The sequence below is a fragment of the Ascidiella aspersa genome, chromosome 1, assembly GCF_963924565.1.
Source record: "Ascidiella aspersa chromosome 1, kaAscAspe10.2, whole genome shotgun sequence".
Classification (NCBI taxonomy): domain Eukaryota; kingdom Metazoa; phylum Chordata; class Ascidiacea; order Phlebobranchia; family Ascidiidae; genus Ascidiella; species Ascidiella aspersa.
This window is the reverse complement of record NC_139447.1, coordinates 19,418,335-19,433,148: the sequence shown is the minus strand read 5'-3', so window position 1 is coordinate 19,433,148 and position 14,814 is coordinate 19,418,335. Positions and strand designations below refer to the sequence as shown.

The 14,814-nt window shown below is 39.6% G+C and overlaps 1 protein-coding gene across 1 annotated transcript in view; it reads left to right on the top strand.

The window, feature by feature from the left end:
* Positions 1–14,328, top strand: part of LOC146168182 (high affinity cationic amino acid transporter 1-like) — a 63,714-nt gene extending 49,386 nt beyond the window's left edge. The window contains exons 8-13 of the mRNA XM_083386231.1: positions 2,773–2,995; positions 10,620–10,759; positions 10,820–10,922; positions 11,116–11,261; positions 13,040–13,118; positions 14,196–14,328. Of these exons, the coding sequence (XP_083242357.1) occupies positions 2,773–2,995; positions 10,620–10,759; positions 10,820–10,922; positions 11,116–11,261; positions 13,040–13,118; positions 14,196–14,328 (824 nt within the window). The remainder of the gene's footprint in view (positions 1–2,772; positions 2,996–10,619; positions 10,760–10,819; positions 10,923–11,115; positions 11,262–13,039; positions 13,119–14,195) is intronic.
* The last annotated feature ends 486 nt before the right edge of the window (positions 14,329–14,814 follow it).

Here is a 14,814-nt window from a genome sequence, read left to right as displayed (position 1 = left end):
CTGCCTTAAGATTTCGTATTTAAACTTGCGGCGGTAAATACACCCTATTGACACTTTTTTTGACATTAGGCGAAGATTTTCGCGAAGTAATTGGTCGCCCGAAAAAAAACTAACGCTGCATTGAAAGCAAGCATTATAAATGAGTCGCCGATATTCTGCTTTGAACATCTCTACTCGCAATGCTTCCCTCCGTTAATTGTACGGTGGGTGAAACTTATTCACGGCCTTACCTCTTTGTGTATTTCCGCGACAATACGATGAAATACGATTTGGAGAATATTGGAAAAATCGTATTTGGAGAATATTTGCTATTTGCACCTGTATAGTATGTTACTCCAATCCAACATATCAACACACAATTTTAAGTTGTGTAGGCCTGGTGTTGATATATTGGATTAGAGTTGCCACCAGATTTTAAATTTGCGGCGGTAAAATAAGTTGTTTCTTAACAGCATTAAGTAATTTTACTAAAGAGAAGCCTCGTTTTAAAATGCAAGTATGCAAGTCGCACGAGCCCAGTTTAGGACGTGCCACTTCGCACAATGAAAGTCTCACGCGCGGGACAATAAAGCGCAGCAGGCGGTGAGTCGCTTCGTCACTTCACAAGCTGGACAAAGCAAGCGAATATGAACGAATTCTGTATGAAAGTTTTTCTGCTGCTAGATGGCTGTCGTTAGCTACAAAGTGCTAAAACGCAATATTTAAGGTTTTTACCCCCCAAGCAAAGGCCCCTTGGGTTGCAGCCTCATAATCTTTTACAAAGCACCTACATATCACTCTACGTCATGTCTGAAAATTTGAAGGTTCTACGATGTCTACTTTTTCTATAAAGCTTCGGACAAAAATCGGTCTGAAACATACCATAGGAAACCATAGGAAACCATAGGAAACCATAGGAAACCAAAAAAGAATAATGGCAAAAACAAGATATGTCCCGAAAATAAATTTTCGGCCCATATAATAAACATAAAATAAACACTAAGCCCTGAAAATATACCTCCTGATAAAATATACAACAACTGCACCCCCGTCTAGTTATATGGGCCGAAAATTAATTTTCGAGACATATTTTGTTTTTCCTCGTATTATATGGGCCGAAAATTTATTTTCGGGACATATCTTGTTTTTGCCGTTAAATGTTTCAAACCGATTTTTGTCCGAAGCTTTATAGAAAAAGAATGCATCGTAGAATTCTCAAATTATCAGACAAGACGTAGATTGGTATGTAGGTGTGCATAAGAGTTTTATGATTCTGTACCCCTAGGGACCTTCGAATGGAGGACAAAAAAACCTAAAATTTTGTGATGTCATCGTTTTAGCTCTCTGTAGCTATCGACTGCCATCTAGCGGTTGAAAAGCTTTAGTACAGAATTAGGTTATAGTGGCTAGCTTTGTTCAGCTCGCGAAGCGACTTGACGCCTGCTGCGCTTTAATGTCCCGCGGCGCGACTTTCATTGTGCGCAGTGGCTCGACTTTTATTATGCGCATTGGCAAAAGTAAAGTATACCATAGGCGTTAAACCATCTTAAGAGATGATGATTATATTTGCTTTTTAAATATGCCAGCTGTCCAAATTTAATAGTAAACATTCCCCAAACACCTCATCGAATTTGAATTTATTGTCGGAGTCATGTCTCTGAGAATGGGATTCTTGGTTTTAGGTGGCAAAAATAAAATTAAATACGTGAATATTTTGATAAAGTGAATATTTTTGATGCAAAATAGTTCTAAAATTAAATTTGCATATTGTCTTTTCCAAACTTACGTAAATGAAAATGAATCTCTTGGCAAACTACCCCTTTCGCATGCCGTAAGTTAAGGCGAGAAATTTTCGGCCCATATCTGTTTTTGCTTGCAGACAATTAAAGGACACTTACATATGGACCGTTTCGGTCCCCCAAAATACCTTTAAAAAAACACTAGTCTCGATAATCAGAAACTACAATATGACTTTTGAGGGACACTTTAAACAACCTGGTATAAAAGAGTTTATTGTATTCAAGGCTTGATTCCATCGTAGCTTTGTTTTTAATGGCATACTACACGTCATACAATACGCAAGCTTACATCCAGTTAATATTTCGCGCAGCTACGAAGGTCATTGCCTCGGTAAATGTATTAGCGAACGTTGCGCCTGGAAATGTTTATTAGTCTGCCTTTATCGCTTTTTATTCTGTGCGCTTGCACCTGTACTTCGTGCATATTAATTTATTGGATTCTTACTCTGACCCAATTAAAGCGGTTGTAAAACCTGGTAAACCTCACAATACTATTAGGCTACAGTACCGCTTATTTTAAATTTTTTTATTAAGACGGCCCTTAACCAAGATAAACATTCAAAATAAAAAACAATAATAAATAGGTACACCTATGTAATTTAAGCTACACTAGCATTCCGCAGAACCGAACCAGGCCTTTGATAATGAACAACTAAAATGCGGCGGTTTCGCGTTAAATAAAACATTGCAAAAGGGGTTATTTTAAACTTTCTGTTTATATACGCGTCAGCGGAACAGTGATCGACAAGCAGAAACCTGCCGCCAATGGTTTTGGATTCCATAAAGATACGCCCTTCTATATATTGCAATAGGGGCTGTCGCCCTTCTGCATCCTTATTGGTTGGCTAGCTCGCAAAACTGCCCAGGCCAATTGGTTGTCGCATAACTATCGCAAAGCGTCTTTAATAATATCCTTATTGTATGCTTTTGCTTTCATATAAAAAACGCTCTCCAAAAGAAGATTTAACCAACCGAATAATTCTATGTATAACAGGTGAAGAGGTTAAAAATCCTCAGAGGTCAATTCCTATATCCATCGTAATATCACTGATCATAGTGTTTATTGCTTACGCCGGAATTTCAACAACATTAACACTAATGGTGCCCTACTACAAGTTAGACATCGGTGCACCTCTTCCCCGCGCTTTTAGTCTTGTTGGATGGGACTGGGCGTTTATTCCGCTGGCGATAGGAGCAACTTGCGCGTTATCATCAAGGTTAGTAGACTTTATTCTTTTAAAATATATTTAAAAAAGTGTTTCCAACGAAGAAAATTATCCACCAGGCATTTTAAGTTAACAAACATGTCAACTCAAACCAAATTTAACACAGGTTATCTACTTTTTTTTTAGTACTTTAACATTACCATATAATTTCCTTACACAGTTTAAAATGTATATTGTTAGTTCCAGTTGAGAAAAAGTTTTTTTCTGAAATGACCGAACTATTCATACACATACGGTGTACAGCAAGTGTAAACAACTTGTCCTTCAGAACATTTTGATCCACGATAACGGCACACGTATCAAGGTCCACCGTGAACCTTCGGGAGACTAACCCAACAAGTTTTTTCATGCAATAAGAACAGTTTAGACAAAAAAGTTTGAACTTAAGACATCGAGCATAACGGAACCATCTGTCTATCAACTGGTCTACAAAGGCTTAAAGGGCGCCACGTCGGGAAACAACCATGTATCCTGGCCATGCTAGAAACATTCTAAATTAATCTACTGAATCAGTTATTGTCCCGAATGCGGGAAAGTGAGCACTTTTGAAAAATTTATGAGTAGGAATATGAAATTTACATTTGACAATATTAAGTACAAAGAAAACTCCTTAGTACCAACTCTTGTCAAATTCTGTCGATTCCTAAGAGTTCTGCTCAGACTCTACGTCCTGTATTCTACCCATTAATGTTACTAATTAAGATAAATGTACAGTAATCCATAGGAACAAGTACATTTCAATGAATATACTGTTGCTGCCAGGTTCCGACAATAATTTATTCTGTACCGACGTTTCGATAACCTAACCAGGTAATCTTCATCAGGGCATATAAACTTGTAACCTTGCAGAGGTATATATACAGTAAAGAAAAACGACGAAAAAACAAGGTGGCAAAACGAGGCGAAAAAAGAAAACAAGGCGCGAATAATGTGAAAACGTGAAAACCGGCTGCAGCCTTCTAATGGCCGCTACTGCACAAACATTGATAGGAAGGTGCAAGAAATGTATCTTGCTTAACGTTCATGGTGTTAGAATGAATGTGTATCGCCCAGGATTCTAAGAAGACACGGCGGTGGTAATCTCCTTCTCTAGTTACAATCGAAGCACATCCAAAGTCGATGTCATGACGTTGCTTTGTCGCGTGACTGGACAAAGCAGATTTCGACGCATCATGTTGCCGGACATCTCGTTGATGTTCTTTCCTTGTCGTATTAAATGCTCGTCCCGTTTCCCCAATGTACACTGCGGAACATTCTGCACAGGGAATACAATAAACCACCCCCTTTGTGTCAAATATATCCACGGGGTCTTTGGGTCGGGAAATCATCCTGCCCAGGGTCTGATATGGTGTTACCGCCACTGTTAAACCAAAATCGCGTAACATGCGCTGGACGACCTCTGTTAAATTTGGAATATACGGTAAAACTACTAATCCATCCGTTTGTTGTCGAGTCTCTGATTTACGACGAGGTTCTTTAAGTATCCACTTGGGGTACCCATTACGACGTAGAGCTGCGCGTACGAACGATAATTCGTGGACCAGGTCACAAGCGATCCGACTGACCTGGTCCACGAATTATCGTACGTACGCGCAGCTCTACGCCGTAATCATTTTGAAATATTTATTCATTTTCATTGATTTACAACATTGAAGACGACGGTGGTATTTTTCTAATTTATGCAGAAGCAAGCGGAATAACCAAAAATACGTCATCTGCAAAAAGTGGACGCCATGATGGCATTATTGAAAAGGCGTCTTCTGGTGTACGTTCAGTTTCTCCTAATTCGCAAAGTAACTCCGCCCATCTCTCACGATTTTACGAAGTTCCGAAGACAAGCTCAAGTTTTCGCAGAGCTATCGACCCAAATAAATAAATAATTTGGAGATGGGACCGATTAAAGCTTTCATGGATGAGAAGTTTAATCCTAAACTTTCGTAGGTTAAAATTTTGAAGCGAAATAAGGCGCATACCAGGAGAATCGATCCAGGAACTTGGTGCACGCATTCAGGACGCTAGTACCTGCGACTTCTCGTTTATTTCAGACCCAATGGATCCCAACCTTTTTCAGTCCGTGACCCACTATTAATGCAAGTTTTATTGTGCGACCTATAATGAGATGTGACCAAACGAATGAAAGCCAAATTAATGAGAAAATAAACAATGTATACACATGCAATTTACTAGCCTATTAATGGAAAACTTGAGCTTGCAAATTAAATATTATCAGATCAAAACGATCAGGCTTGATTGGAGACAAGCTCACATGTAACGTAGCATTAAGAGTGTCGGAATATCTAATTGTTACGTAGTTGTTACATTGTTGCATAAATTTTACGTAATGATAATAACAATTTTTTCCTGATCTTATAGAAAACTGTAACATTTAGAAATGCTTCGCGACACACCTGAAATAGCTTCGCTACCCACCAATGGGCCCACTGGTTGGGAAGCACTGCATTAGATAAAGTGCCGTACTGAGGACACGATTTTTTTGTTCCGTGGCAAATGAAGTTATTCTCAAAGCTCTTTTTAAAGTGAACAGCAATGAATTGTCGTTTTCAAAGAAGCTAGCAAAATTGGTACGAGACTAAAATGTATAAATCTTTGGTAGAAGAAATGGATGCTATAAACAAGCTACAGAGCAGCAGCAGGATTTCTTGGGGGTTTCGAGACAAACAAGAAGAACCTTAAGTGTCACCGGTATGAGACCCTGTTATTGGAAGGTCCAACTCGGATACCTCCAGAATGCTAACGATTTGCGTATCAAGCTGAACAATTTAAACATTCTTACAAGATAGGCCTACTCCTTTAAACAGCTGAAAGTTCCTAGGACAACGTTATGTATGAAACAAGTTAGCTAAGGTTTCTCTCGTCGAATTGCAAGAATAATGCAATAAATTTTGCATAAAAATCTGTTTTTTAAGAAGGGAATATCACAAGCCAAGGCCACTTCCATTTTGGCTTTCCTCGGCACCAAGCTACTTCCAAAAGTTAATAAATGATATCACACCCGATTAACCAGGAGTGGCGTTATTTCTAGATGACATCCCTTTGATATTTTTTAGATGACATCCAGTGTTTTTTTCCAAATGACAGCATTTGCAAAATTGCAAATTTGCGATGTTTGCTTCAACGACTAGATGAGAAGCATCTATGTTGCCCGGTTGGAGAAAAGCAAATTTGCACAAAAAAGATTTGAATACCTCGGGCATACACATTCTGGTGTTCCTAAGGAGAAATAATAGTAGATCACCCGAGGCACCCAAAAATGTTTTAAGGCTTGGTTAATTGTTGGGCTCAGTGTAGTTTTGTAAAACTTTCGTTTATAAAAATTAAGATGTTCTTGATATTTAAAAAAAAACCTAAAAACCTAAATGAACTCCAAAGAAAACTAGATTGTTTAGGTCGAAGACCTAGTGCTGGCATCCCTGGTTCTGACCAAAGACAATTGATTTAAATTACTTGTTTCGACTGAGAGACCAAATATGCCGTTGGGACGAACCAACATTTTTAGTAAAATGTGATATGGTATAAATGCAAAGACTTGTTTAAAACCGTGTTACGTTCTAGGAAAATTTAGTTTTTCGTTTGTCCTTATTCGGGGCCTATATGCCGATGGCAACCTGGGCTATATTTCGTCTTACCATCGCTCCAGCAGATGAACGCCTGGGTTAGACTTTTAACTCAGCACTAGAAAGTCTTGAAACCTCCAAAACAAGAAATTGTTAAATTCCTAATGCAATTTTTTTATACAGTTGGGGAATGCTTGGTTCCGGATATATTTGTAAAAACTGATAGCAACCGTTCTGTCATAGTTAAAAGTGATGCAACAGTGACAAACGTGGTGCCGCCACATTGTGCAATTCCGTCTTCGACACGTTTCATCAGATAATCCTGGAGAACCTCCAAAACACCGTTACGTTACAACACTTTTATTGACGATAAACATGGCGGAAATAAACCATCTCGCATAGTGAGCAAGAGAATTCATCAACGACCTTAGCCAGTAGCCTACTGCCAATCATGGTTCGGCCAATCCTCCAGTCGATTGCGTCAAACCGATTGACAGATTCTCCGCAACCCTTCTGTTGTTGGTAATGTGACTTTCTGCGTTATGTATAGCGTTGTAGTTTGTTGGGTATAGGTGTTTTAAAATTTGGAACACAATACACATGTTTTCTTAGTAGTTTTAATAAAATAACAAAGCCATAATATTCTATAAAATCGACATTTCGTTGTTGCTGCTTTTTGACCTACGATTACCGATCAATAATACGTTATTGCAGACTAACCGAATCTGTCGATCAGTGAAGCAAACTAGCAGGATAGAAAGCTAACATACTGCAGTGAGGTTCGAACTCACGACCTCCGGTCATACCGGGACCGTCCCTCTACCAACTGAGCTACACAGGCTCAGAGGGAACATTGGCGTCAACCTAATCCACTCTATGCTATCATTCAATAAACAACTAAAAATCATTTGGTCATTATAGCAATTAAGCACGTCTGGACTTATTTAAAATAGAAGTACTGCAGTAAACCGAAAACTGTACCAAAAAGCTATTGCTTTCAAAAAGTAATTGCTGCCAAATATTTCTCTTTCAACACTCCAGTGAAGCTGGCATTTGATAAAAAAGTGATGGCTTCAGTTTGTTGTTTACGTGAGATTTGTACCCACTACTCAGCAAGAAGGCCGTCATATTGTGCGTTCAATTCGCAACTACCTATCTTTGCAAGGCTGCTTTTTCTGATCTTGCGTGCATTAAACGGAATCCACAAAAATATGTAATGCATTCTCTTGGCTCAATACAAAACAGAACAAATAAAGAAGTAAATTTACCGATTTCTTAAATTAAAGAGTAAGTGCATTCATTCGTTTGGCTTAACTTGGAGTATGAAAACAACTGAAAACACGCCAAATACAATGCTAGGTATTTTTAAGGAGGAGACACGAGAGTTGAGACCTCTCAAAGGGGCCACTAAGCATAAAAATTTGAAAACCACTGCCCTAAATAATTACAAATTTTGGTGATTCTTTCAATCATAATATACTGAGTTAATGTTTACATGTAGACTACGGTACAATTTACAGTAGAAAACATCCCTTATCAAATATTAACTTGACTACGATTTACTTGTAAAGGCACATTAAATGTAGAAGTCGTCACAATTCATTTCAACTTAGTTTAGCACATGCATTAATAACTGAAAATGGTACAAGGGACACGCAAACAAGCCACAATCGCAGACCGCAGAAGGAGCCAGGCCCTATTTGCTCATACAATACCTAAAGCACCGACCCCTGTTCTCAGCGTGTTAAGGCGAGTCCAGGCCCACCAAGGCAGACAAAACAGGAAGGTTTATTGGGTCCGTTGGGGCAATAGTGGTGGAGAGAGGTAATCCCCACTCCTCGTTCTATTTGATGGCCATCCATTCAGACATACAAGAGCTTTCACTTTCCTGCAATAATGTGAGGGCAGCCGGTACACAGGAGTGTCTCGATGGTAGCCTTTGGTTGACGTTTGCTGGCCTTTTAATCTTGCGATGGAGAAAATATTGCTCCATGAGGGCGCGGCGACCTAAACGTATAATGTCGCTCCTCTGAGGCACAGCTCAGCGGACTGGATGCCTGCCAGTATAGCAAAACCAAAAGTTCTTATATTGGTATTGACGGACAGTTCATATTTAGCTTCCTTGTTAATGACGTGGAAGGCGGCCGACACCGTTTTGCGTTCGCTGAGCTTTAGTCTCCACTTCAGAGGTCAAACAGGACCGACTAAGAGTACTCTCAACACTCCGCCAATTCCTGTCAGCATGCAAGATCACCAGATCATCAGCGTATGCATATTTCTTGGAGACTCGGCATGGATCAGAAACTCTGTACAAAAGTTGTCCGGGTCCGGGCTCTACCTGACTTTAGATGTTGAAGGGCCGCGGACAGCTCCTCAAAGGGATGTCTTTCGATAGGTTGGTATCTGGACCGACTTCCTTGGCCACTAGTCGTGATAACTCGCGGCTTGATGGCTTGAAGGATTTGTTCCTTACTAACTGCGAGGCATTGGCATTGGCGGAAATGGGACACCTCGATAGAGTTTCCGACCTACCGGTGAGTCTGGTAATGCCTTCCTGCTAGAGTGCGTGAAATCGCTTGATTCAACTGCCTTTGTCCAACGGGTAGGACGTTGTTGGTTCAAGTGGGCTAGTAGCACAGTAGCTGCCGCGACTCAGTACCCGGGGCGGCGCTAAGAAAGGCGCTGTAATGACGGTCACAATCTGTATTCCAACATGACGTGTATGTTTTGCGGTAGCCGTGTGGGATGGACATTTTAGCCGCTTCTATTAGGAGCTTGCTGAACGACTGATGCCTGGTTCACATCGGTGCTGTTTGGAGGTGGAAGCTTACGTGCCCGGTCGTTGGTGGTCAGGCTGGAGTCCGTCCAGTTGGCCTTGCGGAAGTTCCATCGCTTCGCGGTCTTGCTCTTGACCGAAGCCACAAGGTTTCCCGCAGTAATCAGCGATGAACGATGCTGAGGGCGGGAAAATTTTGCCAACACTCGTCGATCTGGAAGTGGCGAGCAACTGACGATCGCCGAAAATGCCAGGCCCGGGTAGGTGCCGGTGTTCCATCAGGAGTGAAAACTGTCCTCGTCCTTTGGGTGGTAAAGCAGAGTGAGACGGTGTTAGCGGTCCAATTGGTGAGAGTGTCTCCATCACTGCTGCTTGACTTGTATTCCCACGTCACGTGTTGGCAGTTGAAGTCACCAGCGTAAATAAAGGGTTGGAAACAACGGGAGGGATGTAGCTGGCAGGTGAGAGGGTGGAGGCTTGTACACCTTAACAATATGATGACCGTTGACATTTGTACAAGGCATTCCGTATCCGATGCTGAGGGAGACTGGCCCTCATGCGTCCAGCTCACATTTTCCCGAACGACTGTGGCGAGACCATGGGTTGTGCTTCCCATAAAACAAGCTAGCACGTAGTTGGGAAGTGATAGTTTGGTAGATGTTGACCAATGGGTTTCCTGGAGTATGATGATTTGAAGCTTTGTTGCTGTTGGGCTGCTCGATGATGTTAAGTTTGCCTTAGGAAAGCCCTTCCACATTTAGCAGTATGATATTGCACCCACCAACACTGTCCCCAGGAGAATTTCTCCGTGGTGACCGCGGTGGGTTTGCGCCGTTCTATGTAAGGTTCCTTACAACATTAAACTGGGTGTTTCGATGCATCTGCTTGGCACTTGTCTACTTTGCGCAGTAAACTTAACATCGTAACAGGAGGAGCCTCGCGTAGCGGGAACGTTACATCCTCATCGTTCCCTCCCTGTCCACATACTGTTGATATAACATATGTAACGTCCGTATAATGTTGTCGAGCTAACTGGTACGCAATGCAGCTAAAACCAGTCTAAATGGTGCAAAAAAACGGACTTTTTGCTTTAAATTGGAAAACTTTTAATGTAAAAGGACCGCCCCGAGTTATCAGTAGTGTGCTTATTTTTTGTACAACTCTGCGTGTATAACATTATATGCTCTAAAAAGGGGTGGCTGTGTGCCTCCCAGGCGATATTATTACCTAACACAAATTGATGATTATTATCTATACTTTACAGCTTATTGGGTGGTTTGTTTCCATTGCCAAGAATCGTATACGCAATGGCTCAAGATGGATTACTATTTAAAACTTTAGCCAAAATCAGCAAAAAATACAAAACGCCTATTGCAGCAACTATGTTATCTGGAGCATTAGCAGGTAAATTGTTTAATTTAATTAAATGTTTTGAGTTTTAAAAATTTTCAACTTTGTTTTTAGCTGTTATGGTTTTGTTGTTTGATTTGAGCGATCTGGTTGATATGATGTCAATAGGCACTCTCCTTGCTTATACCTTGGTAGCTACCTGCATATTGATCATAAGGTTAGCAAAAAGCCCACAAATATTAAGAAAATATTTTTTGATTTTTCATTGTGTTTTATTGAGTGCATTGTTGCGCAAGTTCGTAATAAATAGGTCTGGTGATTAAGCAATACTTTATCGAAAAAGACTTGTTTTGTTATAGGCAATTTAGGGATAACATATTTTCCAATCAAACAATTATTGTTTTATACAGATATCAACCTGACTCTCCAATAAATGCTACTGATAAATCAAATGGTTCCTTGAATTTGTCGTGGTTTAAAATATGTTTTTGTCCTAACAACAATGTTGCAACCTATGAAAGTGGAAAAATTGTCTACAAATGTGTATCTGGGATAGGTATGGCGAATTTGATTTTATTGTCACTTTGATAATGAAGTATATTGGTTGTACATATTCTATGTTACCGTAGGCTATAGTTGCCGCGTGACCTTAAGGCTCTCTTAAAACTGAATTTAATAATTAGTAAATTTATTCAAACTTGTGGCGAACTGATAACGTATTTGCAATATCAGCATTGTATCTTACGTAACACGTTTTCAACTTAAAACTTTAGTAGGACAAACGTACTGTGCGTATTTGTTATTCCAGCGGCCTGTCACAACTTATTGACCAAATCAACTTGATAAATGCCAATAGCCTACAATATCTATACGGTCTACGTCGCTTCTAAATTAGCTATTTTACCATCTAAACCAGGGGTCGGCAACCTACGGCCCGCCTCCTCTTTGACCAAGGAGACACGAGTCCATTTCACATACTTTTGACTGTTTTAACTACGTATTTGCGAACATTTTTTCCGCTTCGCGCGAATGATCATTCTACGTCCGGTTTGTTTACGTCTTCATGCGACGTGGAAGGCTGTCAAATGCGTCGCGAAAAAATGGAAAGCCTATTCAAAAATATTGCACATATTTTTTTACATTTTTTATTTTCGACAATGTGATAAAAACTTGCAACAAATTTACAAAAAATAGCGGCAAAAAATCGCGTTCGCTTCGCTCGCCAGGTGCGCCTTTACTTAAAACGCTTAATAAACACTGAGCTAGATTAAATTTAAGTGTTATCGCGTTCCCTCAAAGTAGTTTTATTCCACGTTTCATAATAGTATGGAAGACGAAGTGTTGAGGTCGAATTTTAAACCAAACGAACGCCTTTTCTGTAAATGTAAATAAACACGCTTTTAAGTGCAATATCCTAGGTCCGCCAAATTCAAAGTTGTTTTAACGTTTCAATAACGCAGTTCTCAGTTATCATTTTGTGCGGCCCGCAGAGACCTTTCTGAGTTTGGTTTTGGCCCGCGACTAGAAAAAGGTTGCCGACCCCTGATCTAATCCAATAAAACGCAATTTTTCGAGTTTGGAAATTTCGTTTTGCCATCATCACCTTTAGTAGGGTATTTTAAGTAAAACTTTCAATTGCACATTTGCGCACAAGAAGGATACTAACACCATTATGGCAAGTAATGACGTAAATGTGTGATGTCGTCTTTAAATTAGTTTATGTCCCCCTTAAATAAAAAATCTGCCCCTGGCTGGTTGTTGGTACAAAACTGTGAAGCTAACGTTACTCCAGGTTGATTACCGTTCTATTGTTATTCAATAAACGCAGATGAGTTTATCTGTTGTGGTGGCTAGTATCGTAGCACGCGACCTTACAAAAGGAAGACAATTAATCTTAGCGTAAACTTAAACCTTTAAGAATAAAACCAAAACCGCACACATCAAGGCAGTTTAGGTCTTATTTACATGTACCTCTTTTTACGACTTAGTTAGTCTAATTTTGGCCTTAATCCTAATTTGATGTTATTGTCACGTTGATATTACTCGAATTTCGGTCCTGTAGTGCAATAGAAAATAGACAGATCTAAGAATAAAGTTGGACTATTTGACAACAAATTGAATTATAACTATGGCAAACTTACGCACAAACGTGCTTGGCCAATAAAAGTAAGCATAAAAGCAATTAAAATCACCAAATATAGGCGAAAGCGCCAAGATGGAAATACATACAATGTAGTCACTCACATTTCTGCAAGGGTAATGGGGATTACATTTAAACGATTTATCGGTTATTTGAATTTCGTGAAACAACATTCCACATTGACACTATGCCAGACTCCCCCAGCTTTACGCAGCTACGCAAGTTTTTGCGTCAGCTCACTGTTCGTTTTGACAAACGTGTGCTTGCAAAAAGGTGAGGTTGGCTAAATCTTATGGCCATTATTTCGTTTTTTCATTTGCTTTTACTCTTGCTGTGATCTGATGAAGCACAGTTGTGCTAAAGCTTGGCAAATTATGCATATGCACTATTTGCACTATTTTCAAATCCAGCGTTCTTACGGTAACCATGATTATAATAAAAGCTCAATTGTGACCTGCGTAAGAGCTCAATTTCGACCCGCGTTAGAAAACCGGATCAAGGTGTTTGAAAACCGTTGTATGTCCCTGAAATTTGCTATACATTCTAGTGTAAATATTTTCCGAACTGAAGAAAACATTAGTAGAGTACCATGTATTGTTTATATTTTTTATAAAAAAATTAGTCACATTTTTTATTTCCAGGTGTACTTTCTTTTGTATTATGTTCTTCAATTGTTAATTTCAATACTTCATCAATACCGCTTCTGATTGTTGGATCTTTAAGTATGCTTTTGATAGTACTGCTATCTATAATCATAGGATGCCAAAAACAAAATGAAACACAATGCAAATTTAAAGTAAGTTTGAACTATTAGAAACATTTAAACATAATATCCAACTATACGTATAACTAACAAAGGTTCCATTTTTACCAACTTTGCCCATTGTATCCACTTTGTGCAACATCTACTTAATGTGTGAGCTTAGCAAAGAAACATGGATTCGTTTTGGCGTTTGGATGATTATAGGTAAGTTTATTATATAATATCTGTCGTAGCTTACCGATTTTAATACTTTCGTGAGCAAACAGCTAATCGCGCAATTTATTATGTTTATAATCAGGGTGAAATAATGAAATGCATCGCGTAATTAGATAGGCCGAAAATTTATTTTCGGGACACATCTTGTTTTGCCGCTATTATTTTGCTTTCAACTTTTCAGACATGGCCTAATGTGACAAGCAGGTACATATAATAGGTTTATGAGTCTGCTCCCATTGGTCCTTTGATTGGGAAACAAAAACCTTAAATATTGTGACATCATCGGTTTGGTTCTCTGCAGCTATCGACACCTATCTAGCGGTTGAAAAACTTCAATATAGAATTCGTTCATATTCGCTTGCTTTGTTCAGCTCGAAAAGCAAAAGGGAGACTAGCATCATACTGCGCTTTATTCCCCCTGGGGATGCTGCACTTTATTCTCCCTTAATTGCTGCGCTTTATTCTCCCTTTATTGTCCCTTGGAGAAGTGTCTCGTCTCAGTAAAACAGCTTGTTGCTCTTACAATCTCTTATGATAAATGGCAAAGTTTAGCCGCCGGACGGCGAGTGGTGCCATATGTTCGCTGGTCGGTCGCTGGCACGTGATCTAAAGAGGCACACAGAGCAACATAACCGTTGCCTGAACAAAAAGGGTGGCTACATCAAAGTGTTTCGTCGCTTCGCTCGCGCCCCTCCAAGTGCTTTGACAATTTCCCGGTTCGTCCCGCCCCCCACGCGCGCCTATTGATGCCTTTCACGGTTTTATTGTTTTAATTTTTTGGTTTTTTAAGGCTACAAATACTTTTTAATTTTAATTTTGGGTTGGGTGGGCTGTCAAGAAATTTTTTAAACATACATTATTTTTCTAGCGGGTATTAGGAGATATTTTTATGAGGGTGGGTTTACTAGGGTTTAGTTTCTTTTTTGTGTTTGGTTGGTAGAAAACATTTAAATGGCCATAAATATTTTAAACAAAAAAAATTAAAACAAA